The sequence below is a fragment of the Danio aesculapii genome, chromosome 23, assembly GCF_903798145.1.
Source record: "Danio aesculapii chromosome 23, fDanAes4.1, whole genome shotgun sequence".
Classification (NCBI taxonomy): Eukaryota; Metazoa; Chordata; class Actinopteri; order Cypriniformes; family Danionidae; genus Danio; species Danio aesculapii.
In genome coordinates, this window is record NC_079457.1 from 35,756,428 (window position 1) to 35,771,083 (window position 14,656).

Below are 14,656 nucleotides of genomic sequence, written 5' to 3' on the forward strand. Positions count from 1 at the left end.
CCATCATTCCATCATCTATCCATCATTCCATCCATACATCCATCAATTGGTCAATCATTTAATGCATCTATTCATCCTTCGATCATTCAGAATTTCTTCCATTCATCAATCAGTTGTTCAGTCCATCCATTGCTCATTATACCCATCCATCCATTCACGTCTGCCTCTAATGTTCTTTTTTCTTGAAGAAAATTTAGCAGGGCTTGTGATTTTGTGCAGTATTGTGTTGGTGTGTGTGTGTGTGTTTGTGCGTGTTTGTGCGCGCAACAAATAAAATGTATTAATCCCATTTTCGAATGTACAATGCATTTTGTCCATATGAGCAAGAGATTTTGGTAGTTCTGGTTTGTTCAGGGCAGAAGTGATTAGGTAGAGGTTTGTATTGTGAGTAGAGCAGATCGGTTGTGGAGGGGCGGAGGGCCTCATAGCCAGATAAAGCCCTGGAAAATCCCTCTGTTAGTGGAGCTGATGGTGAATTAGGACTGCTGATCTCATCGCTTTCACCCCCTCACTTACACACATACACTCATACAAACACACACTCATGCACATGCATGCTGGACAAAACAAAATGCTAGCTGGCACTGTGTGTCTGTTCCCCATTGTGTTCGTGTATGTGTGTGTTATTAATAGTTGCTGTGTATGATGTATATATGTAGACTCAAGCATGATTGTGGAACGTATGTGAGTTTGCAAACAGAGTGTGTGTGCGTTGGCAGTGAATATTTTGCAATGAATAGGAGTTTAAAATGTTTTTTTGTAAGATTAGAGAATTTTAGAAAAGTTTATTTAATTCTGCTGCAGTTACAAGTTGTGGATTAGTGCAATTTGTAGCACGGCAGTTTTAGAAACACATTACATTTGGTGTCATGCAAGGAAATTAAAAAGCAAAGGTATGTGTGGTTTTTCCATTTACTCCTATTTAATATAACATAAATAATATTAATGTTTAATATTATAAAGTGCAGAATGAATTTAAAGGATCTCATTACTCGTCAATCTGAAAGTCAATCTTATTACCCCAAAACAAAGTATATTGTGTACAATTTATTTGCTAGAGAATAAATAATTAAACTAAGATAAAATGGCACAATCAACCAACAAACTGACATATATAACACTTTAAAAGCTGTTCAACACTGAACTATAGCAGTAAAACTTTATTCTGCAATTATTAATGGTGGATTTAAGAAAATATGTATATAATATTTAAAAAATAAAATGTCAAGCTTAAGCCACATAGACATATGTTTGGCACTTTTATAACTATCCATGTGCATGCTTAGGGTTTTGTACAAAGATTAAGGAACCACTTGTGATTCACAATAGAGTATTCTTTATATTTACAGACTTTTAGGAACTGGTGACACTTTACAAATAAGGTTCCATGTTAATGTTAGTTAATAAATGTTTACTAATGTGAATGAAAAGTCTTGTACGGCATTCATTAATCCCAGTTCAACATTTACCAATGCATTTTAGGGTATATGCAGAAGTATGCAGAAGGGCTTTTAATTTGTCAGAAACCTGGGTCAAACACTTCCAGTGAACATTGCAGTAAAATTGCCGCGTTTAAGGTCTGTTTTCTTTAAAAATCAACAATCTTCACTGCCTGATAGATATACGATATAAAGTTGGTCTTAGTCTCTCCAAGAAGCACTGCATCAAATTACTTTTTCCGCTCCGTTTCTTCAAAATATGAACAATTATTTTACCCCAGTATTTTTAATTGAGTTTCTGCATTAGCCTGCTGATCCTAAACGGCTTTTCATCTCGTTTTACACTTGAACAACTAGATAAATGCCGAAGTCTATTTAACTGATTGTATTTTATTTACATTACAACATCGATGCTGTAAAAGGAATCATATAAAATTGAAAAAGTCACATTGACCGTTCACTGGTAGTTTATCGGTATTGAAAGAAACACTAGCTGTGCATATACCCTATTAAATTCTAAATTGTTCTTGTTAACATTAGTTATTGCACTGTGTGTAGCAATACACATCTTCATTTTCAATAAAGGTAAAGTTTTTTAGATGCTAGTATCAGTATTATTCATTTTTAGGATATCTATAAGCTAGTGTGCTCCAAAACAGTGACACAATTCGCATTTAGAAGATATAAAAGCTTGTAGTTTGTTACTCCCACCCAAATGGATTAACGGTTTTATTCACGTCACCTCACACTACAGTTTCTCATCACATCATAACCAATCAAAAGCTCTCTAGTGTCTGACATGCCTGGCCCTTTCAAGACACTTTTCATTTGATGCACTTGAGCTCAACCACAAAGCAAAATGCTATTGACTGTTTTATAAAAAGGTGAGGAGCTACACTATGTCCCACCCTCTCTTTGTGTTTTGGTTGAGATTACGTCAAACATTGAATAAAAATGCAAATTCCGAAGCACTTCACGGGACCTTTAACTAACATTAACAAAGATGAATAAATACTGTAATAAATGTATTGTCATTGTTTATGTTAGTAAATACCGAACTAATATTAACTTTATTGTAAAGTGTGACCATGGAACTATTAGATATATTAGAACTATTATATGTTTGCTTAATGAGCCTTATTTGTGAATTACCAGCAGGACAAACGTCTGTTCTTAAAAATCTGTTCTTAATAACTTGCATAATGCAATTTATGTAAGACTGGTATTTAAGAAGTCAGTTCTGTTGATTTTTCAGGAATAAGGTTGTTTGTGTTATGGACTGCATGTGCAAAACTGAGTCAGCTCAGCTATGCTCCAGCTTGTTGTTTTGTTTGTGTCTCATGGCACTCTGTGTGACGGTGGACAGAGATGATCGAGACACGCTGGCCGTCTCCACAATCTCAATGTCCTTACAGGTCAAACACGCCACCAGCTTCTGCCTGGATGCGCTGGGGGCGAAAATAAACTCATGAGAGACTCCAGCCAGGACTGCACCTAATATTGGCCCGATCCAGTACACCTGAAAATGAGAGGAAAGCTAAATTTTATCAAATCCATTCATTCATAATTGTTAAATCTTTCATCAATCCATTCTTCAATTAATCCATATATCCATTATTTAGTCATTCTATGTTTATTTCAGTTATTCAGTCATCTATCCATCAAGTTGATCCATCCATCCATAAATATTAAAATATCGGTCCATTCTTAAATTGTTCCATCTATATATTTATTATTCAATTATTGTATCCATTAGTCCCTCATTTGTACTTTCCATCTATCCATTAATAATAAATAACATATCTATAGTTTCTAATTATTCCACCTATACACACATCCGTCCATCCATTCATCAATCATTCATGCTTTACTCTTTAATCCACCATTCAGTTGTGCCATCCATACACCAAATTCATCAATTCATCATTGTTTAATCATTTTATACATCTATCAATCCATAAATTCCTCCATCAATACATAGTTCTGTCATTTCATCCTGACATCCATCAGTCCATCCATCTATTGATCAATTATTCCATCCATCCATTCATCTTCTTTTGCTTAATTATTCCATACATACATCCATACAGACATAATTGATAGTTTTCTTTTCATTCAATTGTTTAATTCTTACACAATCCATCAATGAAATCCATCCAGCCATAAATGTATAAATCCATCAATCCATTGTTCAGTAATATCATTCATCCATCACTCAAACCATATTTTTATATTTTGCTCTATTATTTCATCCATCCATTCATATATTGCTCAATTATTCTATCCATCTATTGCTCAATTATTCCAAATATCCATCCATCCATCCATTCATATATTGCTCAATTATTCTATCCATCTATTGCTCAATTATTCCATCTATCCATCCATCCATCAATTCATTATTGCTCAATTATTCCATCAATCAATCCTTCAATCTATCCGATGCTCAATTATTCCATCCAAACATCCGTCCATCCATACGTACATCCATAATTGTTTACAATGTTTATCAATCCATCATTCATTTGTTCAATCCATACAACAATTCGTCAAATAAATGTTCAATAGTTTCATCTATCCATCCATAAATGAATAAATCCATCAATTCATTGTTTAGTATCCATACATCAATCAATCAGTCCATCCATCCATCTATTGCTCAATTACTCCATCCATTCATTCATCTTATTTTGCTCAGTTATTCTGTCTATCTATTGCTTAATTATTCCATACACCAATCCATTCATTAAATGTTTAATCATGATGAATAAATTGATCAGTCCATTGTTCAGTAATATCATCTATACATCCATCAGTCCATCCATCTATTGCTCAATTATTCAATTCATACTCCCGTCCCTTTATAAATGTATAATAATTTCATTCATCCTTTCATCCACATATTATAAATTCTTTATTCAGTTTATCCATCCAATGGTTAGATTTTAATTCCATCCATGTATCCAAAATATTAACAATAAAAACAGTTTAAAAATGTTCCATAAAACTGTTTTGCCTAACCTACCCAGTGATGTTCCCAATATCCCAGTATTATAGCAGGACCAAGGGAGCGAGCAGGATTCAAGCTGGCACCAGAAAATCTCCCCTAAAACCACACAGACACACACACACACATGCATTAAATGCATTTGTGTATTTACAATAATAAATGCAGTATGAGGAGAGAATTATGGCATCATTACAAATTAAAAATGGTATAGTTAAATTATTTTAGATAATACTTTATTTATTTATTTTTTACTACACCTTCTTCTGTCATATTATCTTAAAGAAATAATTTACAAAATTCTGAATTGATAATCAAAACTCCAAACAGGTTGATAGTTTACTATCTTAAATAGCACATTTCTACTGCCCCAAGGACAGCCTAAAGTGCTGGACAGTACAAAGTATTCTGATTAATATTAAAGCTCACATTTACCAACTTACAGCTATAAAGATCGCAGTAGTTACAGCAAGACCAATGGCTAAGTTTCCAGGTTCATTTATTTCTCTCCTGCGTTGATCTTCCACAGAAAATACAGTGAAACCCAGGAGAAATGTAGCAAGCATCTCCATTCCAAGAGCTTGACCTGCGTTCATCTCCACTGGGACCTTCAGAAAGTAATTAAGAAAGGATAAAATATTTATTTTATTTTATGTATGATGTTTGTATGTATTGTGCTGCATATCTATGGGCTGGAAAGTATACATCCATACACAACAATTCTCAACATAAGCCTGTTCAACAACAAAACACGAAAAAATGTTTCCTATTTTGACATATAATCTGATATTTTTCATTGACACTCTCACTTTATTTATATATATAAATATATATATATATACACACACAGATTTTAAAATGTTCTAAACAAAATAGTTTTAATAACTAATTGCTAATAGTTCATTTATTTTGTCTTTTCCCTGATGACAGTATAATATCTTACTAGTTATTTTGCAGGATACTAGTATTCAGCTTAACGTGAAACGTAATGGCTTAGCTAGGTTAATTGGTTTAAATGGCAATTTAACTGACCTTAGCTGTTTTTACATTTCTTTAAATATGTAATTTTTATTCCAATTCCAAATTTCTATTTTAGAATTTATGAAACGGATCGAGCCTCAGCCAGGTCCGAAAACGTAGTTCGTTCAAATGTAATGTATTGCATTACTTAATATAAAAAGTAACAAAGTAACATAACTAATACATTTTTTGGAGAGTAACTCCATATTGTAATGTATTACTTTCAAAACTAACTTTCCCCAACACTGGTTATAAACATACAAATGTAGCACACACACACACACACACACCAGTAGGCCTATATAAACATGAGCATATTGACAACACAAGAAGTGCAACAGTCTAACAACCAATTTTTTATAGTCATTATTCATTTGTTTAATTTAATATTAACTTCACCTAATGGGACTGGTGGGCACAATGTTTACAGCACAAGCCTATTCATTAATTTAATTAAATAAAAATTTTTTGCAGACCTCCACTTGGACATCATCCTCCATGTTCAGTCGTGGTCTTTATTTTTAATGTATGTGAGTGCCGTAAAGGTGTCAAAGTTTACCATCGTGCCGTAAAATCAATCTGCTGCAATGTTTAGCATGTTTAGTGAAAGGCTGTGGACCTTGTTGATGTAGTTCTGTGCGGTTGACTTCAGAGGCAGTGAGAGGTACATGAGGCCGGTCGCGAGGATCCCACCCAAACACTGAGCCACCAGATACACCACAGCCCTCAACACATCCACCTTACGGGTGGCCAAGAGAGCCACAGTCACTGCAGGATTCACCTGAAACAGCAAAACATTTATAACCAAACTTTCTCTTTCTTTCTCTTGGACTTTTAGGTTAGTCTTGTACTGGTCACACTATTTAAATAAGTTGCATTGCTTTTTATTTTATGTCCACACTGAGATGGTGTAATTAGACAACAAAAAATGGAACTTTTTGATGAAGTGGATAAATCTGAAAATGCTGGTTTTGAGTCACAGTGTGAAAATGCAGTATTGCAAAATTATGTATGTGTGATGTAGTGCAGCTGATATTGATATTGGAGTCAGTCCAAATGTGATGGTGCTGCGCAGCTGATTGACATTGACTTCATTCGTGCTGCGCAGCTGATTGACATTGACATCACTCAATCGGCATGTAGCACCGCCTTTTTAAAGCCTGATTGGTTGTCCCTTGGGATGCGTCACGTCCGACTCTGACGCACTTTGTTTGGGTGTCCGTCTTCGCAGCTACAGTGCATTGTGGCTGTGGCATTTTTCTGGGCTGGAGTGGCTGGACGACTGTTCATTGTTGCAGTAGAGATACTAAGTCCTGCACCTCGCTGTATTTGTATACCTGACCAACAAGTGCTCAAAGCATCCGCTTTGTGCACCCATTGGATTCTCCCTTGTTCTCTCTTGATCCCTTTTCTCTCAATGTCTAAATCACTTTATTAGCCCTTGTTCCTCGCTATTGCCGTGGTTATTGGAGGTCGTCTGGGCGTGTGCTACTGCTGTTATTCCACGCTGCTAATACTAACGCCGGTGTCATTGGCTATCGTACAGACGCCACCAACACAGCTGTTTAAAGGGGACTGCCCATTTTGACCCGTGTGCTGCTTTGTGCTCCCCTTCATTTATTTGTTTGTTTAGGATGTATTGATTTGCGTTAACATTTTTGGTGCTCTGCTTTTTGTTTAGTGAAAATTGTTTTTCGTTTAGTTATGCAGAGCATTTATTTGGTTTTTGTTATTTAGATTTCTTATTATTATTATTATTATTATTATTATTATTATTATTATTATTATTATTTTGAGAGTCAATTGTTTTGATTCAGAGTGTGTGTGTGTATATGAGATGTTGTAATCACAGCTGTAGCTGTCTCAACCAGATCATAGAGTAGGTTTGTTAACCTGATTGACTCCTTTATTGATGTTAGTTATTTTCTGTTTATTTACTTTAATTTTGATTTATTTCAGGAATTGAGGTTTCTCCTCGGTGGATGACTGGTCCTTCCAACTGGTGGTGGTGCTTCTTTCCCGTGTGCTGTGAGACACTGAGTGCTTGATAGTGTAATTCGAGTGCACTGTGGTGTGCGTGTGCTGGGGTAAAGTCAGTCTGCTTGTATCCAGTCAGTGGGAACCTCAATCCTGTGTGTTTTTGATTTTTGTTTATTTATTTTCCTTTTATGAAGGGGAGTTTTTGATGTGCTTTTTAACAAATGAGTACAACCTTACATTTTCATTAAAATAAATATTTTTGTACTTTTTGTAATTACTCACGCCTCTGTGCCTTTTTGAGGGGAAACGAACCTGTGTGTCTTTTTCTAATAGAGTTATTTCCCTGGGTCACTCCCAGGGTGGCGTAGTCGGTTATTTTGATTCAAAGAGTTCTAACTCGTATCCATACCCTCGTCACATTCTGGCGTAGTCGGCAGGGTTCCCCTCTTATTGTGTGCAGAGACGTGGGTTGTATTTTTTTCATTTCTGTAGGAACTGGATTGCGGCAGTCCCCCCTGGTGGGTCAATACAAGTTAATTTTTTCACGTGTACGTTTTAGTTCGTGGTTGTAGCGATGGAAGACGAATTACGTGAGTTAAGGGAGTTGGTAACTCAATTAAAAGCTGATAATGAGCGACTACGGCAAGAGCAGGTGCCAGCTGCAGTGCCGGGACCATCTAACATTTCTATTCCTGTTTCAGATCCTCCACTCATTGATGCTGGTCCCTCATCAACCGAACGATTTGTTTTCGTTCCTCGAGACCGTAGATGTCCAAAATTCAGTGGGCGGTCAGGAGTTGACATCAATGAGTGGGTGGAAGAAGCAGAGGCTTGCATGCGTCTTCGCCATTTGTCTTCAGCTGATCAGGCATTTTTCTTGTTTGATCACCTGGAGGGAGAGGCAAGAGAGGAAATTCGTTATAGGCCACAGAGTGAAAGGGAGGATCCAAAGCGAGTGATTTCAGGTATTACGCGATTTATATGGCTGTACTAAGTCCTATGTAGCTCTTCAGGAGTCATTCTTTTCCAGAAGACAGCAGGAGGGGGAGACTCTGGTGGAGTTTTCCTTGGCCCTTATGAGCCTTCTGGAAAAGGTTAAAGGTCAGTCACCTCATGGCATGCCTAATGCAGAAACTTTACTGAGAGATCAGTTGTGGAAAATGTTAATGATTGCACCCTTCGTCGTGAACTTAAGCAGTTTGTGCGCCGTCAACCTACTGCCACATTGGTTGACGCACGTGGTGAAGCACTTCGGTGGGAAAGAGAGGGCATGCCTGGGGGAGCGCGGGGCCGAAGTCAGTCTGTTCCATCAGCGTACGGTATTCAGTATGGGGTGCAGGGGAATCGGAGCGTTAGTAGTGGGGCAAAGTCTGAAATGACTGAATTGCGGGACATGTTGCTGAAGCAGCAACAGCAATTGAATCAATTGGCTCAAAGTATGACTCTGCTTCAGAATTGTTCGTCTAAATTGCCGCCACATAAAGTCAATCCTGTTATTTGCAGGAGATGTCGTCAGCCAGGCCATTTCGCTAGAAATTGTGATGGCGAGCGGATACCAGTCCGTGCACCATCAGCCTATATTGATTCTGCTGTAACAAGACGTGAACAGTCGTCCTCCAGCCAGCCGTCGGAAAACTAGTTCCCACCAAGTTACAGGGCCATAACTTGGTTGGGAAAAGGGTAGGCTCTAATGATTTTATGCCGTGTTTAATGTCTACTTGTCCAAAGCTCGTTGTATCTATGGGTGGGGTTCAGGTCCCTTGTTTGGTGGACACTGGCTCCATGGTGTCCACCATTACTGAAAGTTGTTTCATGACTAATTTTGGGCTTTGGGGTCAAGAACAGCTTAGATCATGTCATTGGTTACAGCTTCGAGCTGCAAATGGTCTTTCAATTCCTTATATTGGTTATTTGGAATTAGACATAGAGCTTTGTGGGCGAGTAGTTTCAGACTGTGGAGTGCTGGTTGTTAAGGATCCTCCTGGTGGCATGTGTGCACAAACACCTGGTGTAGTGGGTATGAATGTTTAAGCCGCTGCTACCAGGAGTTATTCGGCCAGCATGGTACAGGCCTTTTGATTTACCGGCAGTATCACAGGCCCCCAGTTTTATCATTCAGGCCTTACAAAATTGTCACCAAGCTGAAGTTCAGCCAGTTACAAATGCAGAGGGACAAGTCAGGGTGCGTGGACGTCGGGCGTGCCGCATCCCAGGTGGCACTGTAAATTTGTTGCCACTACTTGTTCGGTGCAGTATTCGGGTAATGCCGTACTGTTTGAACCTCCAATTTCAGGTCTCCCTGCAGGTTTGCTGGCCTCTCCTGCGCTCCTAAAGATGGATGGTGGTACTGTTTATGTGCCTATAGTTAACGTGGGCACTATAGATGTGCTGTTGTATGCCAGAACTATTGTGGGCGTTGTAAGTAAGGTTAATGTGGTTACATTACCCCCAGAGGTCGTAGAGGTAAACATGGGTTGCAGCTGAGGTAAGTGCACAGCCTTCTCCCTCTGTGCAGGAGCAAATAGCTACCTTAGACCTGTCAATACTGCCTGAAGTAGAACAAGGTAAGGTTAGGGCATTGCTGTTTAAGAGTATTTGCCAGTGTTTTCCAGTCACGATGGTGATTTGGGTTGTACAAACCTGATATCTCACGATATACCCTTGTTAGACGATATCCCTGTCCGGCAGCGGTTCAGGCGCATCCCTCCGTCTGAGTATGAGGTGGTAAAGGGCACATATTAACCAACTGTTAGAGACCCAGGTCATTAGAGAAAGTTGCAGTCCTTATGCCTCGCCCATTGTTCTGGTTAAGAAAAGGACGGTGGTCTGCGCATGTGCGTAGACTACCGTCGTTTGAATGCGAAGACCAGAAAGGATGCATTCCCTCTACCACGTATTGAGGAAACTTTGGACTCGCTGGCTGGGGGCCTGTTGGTTTTCCACCATGGACCTAGCCAGTGGGTATAATCAGGTGCCTGTAACTGAGAAGGATAAGCCCTAAGACTGCCTTCTGTACCCCTTTTGGTCTTTTTGAGTGGAATATGATGGCTGTTGGGCTGTGTAATGCCCCAGCACCTTCCAACGATTGATGGAACGGTTGTTTGGGGATCAACAGTGCCAATCCCTCCTCCTGTATTTGGATGATATTGTTGTCTTTTCCTCTTCTATAGATGAACATCTGGTGCGGATAGGAGGTTGTCCTAAGCCGTCTGCAGAGGGAAGGGTTAAAGGCCAAATTATCCAAGTGGTGCTTTTACTTTCAAAGGGAAGTGCATTATTTGGGTCACGTTATTTCATCTGAGGGTGTTCCTCCACCGATCCACGTAAAGTGGAGGCCGTGGCCAACTGGCCTTGCCCGGCCAGTGTTACAGAATTGCGCTCGTTTTTGGGATTTGCTAGCTACTACCGCCGTTTTGTGGAGGGGTTGTCCAAGTGGCTGCCCCTCTCCATAGGCTGGTGGCTCTACTGGCAAACCCAAAACATCGAAAGGGCAACGCCCATGACTTTGCGGCTTCTTGGTCTGCAGAATGTCAGAGTAGCTTTGAGGGGTTAAAAATGAAGTTAACTATGCTCCAGTGTTGGCTTACGCTGATTTTTCTCTGCCTTTATTTTAGAAGATTGATGCCAGTCAGGAGGCTTGGGGGCAGTCCCTCTCACAGGAACAACAGGGCAAGGTGCGTCCAATAGCGTATGGCAGCCGCATTCTTAGGCCCACTGAGCGTAATCCATCTATTATAGCTCAATGAATTGGTAGTTTTTGGGCACTCAAGTGGTCCATGACTGAAAAAGTTCAGGGAGTATTTTGTTAGGCCAAAAATGTATTGTTTTCACTGATAATAACCCCCTTAGCTACCTGAATTCTGCCAAGTTAGGTGCAATGGAGCATCGTTGGGCTGCTCAATTGGTCCGTATTTGACTTTGAAATAAAGTATAGATCGGGGTAGGAGCAATCGTAACGCAGACGCTTTGTCCCGGCAGAACTTCTCAGGTACAGGAGAAGTACAGACCGGTGTCCAGGAGTGGCTGTTCCAGTAGTGTTGCAGCAACAGCCCCAGATGGATTGGTGACGCCAGGTCAATCAGGTAAACAGCCTTCCCCTGCCCCTCTGGCAGTGACATGGGTGCTCGACAGGTAGCAGACCCAGTCATTGGTGAGTGTTGGTGTTTTGGAGGCGCAAGTTGCTCCCCACTTCGGAGGAGCGTAAGAAACTCTCTCGCTTGGCAGTCATCTTGCTTCGCCAATGTGGCCGCCTGGTTGAAATGGAAGGGTGCTCTATCGGCGTGTGTTGCGCCCGGATGGCGGAGAGGAAGTTCTCCAAGTGTTACTACCAGCCCTCATAGAAAGCTAGGGTCCTGACCCAGCTGCATCAGCAGCATGGACATCAGGGGGTTGAGCGTACTCCCAGCTGGTTCGCCAGAGATGTTACTGCCGGGTATGTTCGCTGACATTGCACGCTGGTGCCAGGAGTGTGAGCGGTGCCAGTGTGCTAAAGGCACCCCCTCAGCTCCCAGTAGTTACATGGGACATTCTTATGGCTTCTCGGCCTAACGAGATTTTAGCTCTCGATTTCACCTTGTTGGAGCCCTCAAGGTCTGGCCATCGAAAAATGTGTTGGTCATGACTGACATATTACGAAGTACACCTTAGCTATACCTACTAGAGACCAGCGAGCCGAGACTGTAGCCCAGGTCCTTGTGGCTGAGTGTTTTGTAAAGTTTGGTGTGCCAGGTCGCATCCACTCTGACCAAGGTCGTAATTTTGAGTCTACTCTTATTCGGCAGCTTTGTGGGTTGTATGGAGTCGTAAAGTCACATACAACTCCATAACCACCCTGCTGGGAATGGCCAATGTGAGCGTTTTTAATAGAACGTTACAACGATCTTCTGCGTTTCCCTTCCATATTCTAAAAAGAGTGATTGGCCATGCTGTCTCCCTCAGGTTTCTTTGCGTACAACACTACTCCTCACCAGTCAACTGGGGAATCTCCTTACTATTTAATGTTTGGACAAGAACCTAGACTTCCTATTGATTTCCTCTTAGGTAGAGTTAGAGAGCCGTAGCCGGCAGTGTTCATGGGTGGATTGTAGAACAGCAAGATCGGTTACAAGTCGCTTTTGAAGGTGCTCGTGAGAGATTGGGTGCCGCCGCTGACCGGCGGAAGGCCCGGCATGATCTCCAGGTAAGGGAAGCACCACTGAAGGAGGGTCAACTGGTTTACCTTCGCGATCATGGGGTGCGAGGTAGATGTAAAATCCAGGACCTGTGGAGCTCAGTGGTCTACCAAATCCTAAAAGCGCCTACTGAAAGTGGGGTAGTTTATACCATTGCCCCGGTTGCAGATCTGAGTAAAACCAAACATGTTCACAGATCCTTGCTGAAGGCCCAGCTTGGTCAGGATCGGCCTCCTAGTCTACCTGAACCTGCAAGGGGAGAGTGCATGCAGCCTTTGGATGAGGAGTGTGATGGAGATTTGCTGGTTCTAGTTCCCGAGACACCAGAGCTTAGAGGAAGGTCAAGGTCACAGGGTGCTGTTCCCCCTGTCCCTCGGGTTGTAGACGAGGTACTTGAGGGTCCAGCAACTGTGGGGACTTTGCAGCCGGAAGTTGTGCCCGCTGACCCTGTAAGAGCAGCAGAAACCGTGGTAAGGAGAACTGGGAGAAGTACAGCAGGTCAGCACTCTAACTTGCACCACCTTCCACGAGCTGTAGGTATAGGGACTGTGTCCAGTATAGTGAGTAACTCGTTTGGTACATTCTTCCGCCCTTGGAGTTAGACTCTTAGGTCAATTGTATGTTTGGTTCACCGTCGGGGCGACGTTGCAGAAATTGGGGGTGGAATGTGATGTAGTGCAGCTGATATTGATATTGGAGTCAGTCCAAATGTGATGGTGCTGCGCAGCTGATTGACATTGACTTCATTCGTGCTGCGCAGCTGATTGACATTGACATCACTCAATCGGCATGTAGCACCGCCTTTTTAAAGCCTGATTGGTTGTCCCTTGGGATGCGTCACGTCCGACTCTGACGCACTTTGTTTGGGTGTCCGTCTTCGCAGCTACAGTGCATTGTGGCTGTGGCATTTTTCTGGGCTGGAGTGGCTGGACGACTGTTCATTGTTGCAGTAGAGATACTAAGTCCTGCACCTCGCTGTATTTGTATACCTGACCAACAAGTGCTCAAAGCATCCGCTTTGTGCACCCATTGGATTCTCCCTTGTTCTCTCTTGATCCCTTTTCTCTCAATGTCTAAATCACTTTATTAGCCCTTGTTCCTCGCTATTGCCGTGGTTATTGGAGGTCGTCTGGGCGTGTGCTACTGCTGTTATTCCACGCTGCTAATACTAACGCCGGTGTCATTGGCTATCGTACAGACGCCACCAACACAGCTGTTTAAAGGGGACTGCCCATTTTGACCCGTGTGCTGCTTTGTGCTCCCCTTCATTTATTTGTTTGTTTAGGATGTATTGATTTGCGTTAACATTTTTGGTGCTCTGCTTTTTGTTTAGTGAAATTGTTTTTCGTTTAGTTATGCAGAGCATTTATTTGGTTTTTGTTATTTAGATTTCTTATTATTATTATTATTATTATTATTATTATTATTATTATTATTTTGAGAGTCAATTGTTTTGATTCAGAGTGTGTGTGTGTATATGAGATGTTGTAATCACAGCTGTAGCTGTCTCAACCAGATCATAGAGTAGGTTTGTTAACCTGATTGACTCCTTTATTGATGTTAGTTATTTTCTGTTTATTTACTTTAATTTTGATTTATTTCAGGAATTGAGGTTTCTCCTCGGTGGATGACTGGTCCTTCCAACTGGTGGTGGTGCTTCTTTCCCGTGTGCTGTGAGACACTGAGTGCTTGATAGTGTAATTCGAGTGCACTGTGGTGTGCGTGCTGGGGTAAAGTCAGTCTGCTTGTATCCAGTCAGTGGGAACCTCAATCCTGTGTGTTTTTGATTTTTGTTTATTTATTTTCCTTTTATGAAGGGGGAGTTTTGATGTGCTTTTTAACAAATGAGTACAACCTTACATTTTCATTAAAATAAATATTTTTGTACTTTTTGTAATTACTCACGCCTCTGTGCCTTTTTGAGGGGAAACGAACCTGTGTGTCTTTTTCTAATAGAGTTATTTCCCTGGGTCACTCCCAGGGTGGTAGTCGGTTATTTTGATTCAAGAGTTCTAACTCGTATCCTACCCTCGTCACAT

General features: G+C 40.9%; 1 protein-coding gene across 1 annotated transcript; it reads right to left on the reverse strand.

Annotated features, from left to right (window-relative positions):
- Positions 1–2,742: 2,742 nt before the first annotated feature.
- LOC130216830 (aquaporin-4) lies at positions 2,743–6,756 on the reverse strand. The gene is made up of 5 exons (XM_056448712.1): positions 6,673–6,756; positions 6,086–6,247; positions 4,890–5,054; positions 4,465–4,545; positions 2,743–2,958 (listed from the first exon to the last, which is right to left on the reverse strand). Exons 1-5 carry the CDS (start codon positions 6,754–6,756, stop codon positions 2,743–2,745), a joined length of 708 nt encoding a protein of 235 aa, XP_056304687.1.
- Between the last annotated feature and the right edge of the window lie 7,900 nt (positions 6,757–14,656).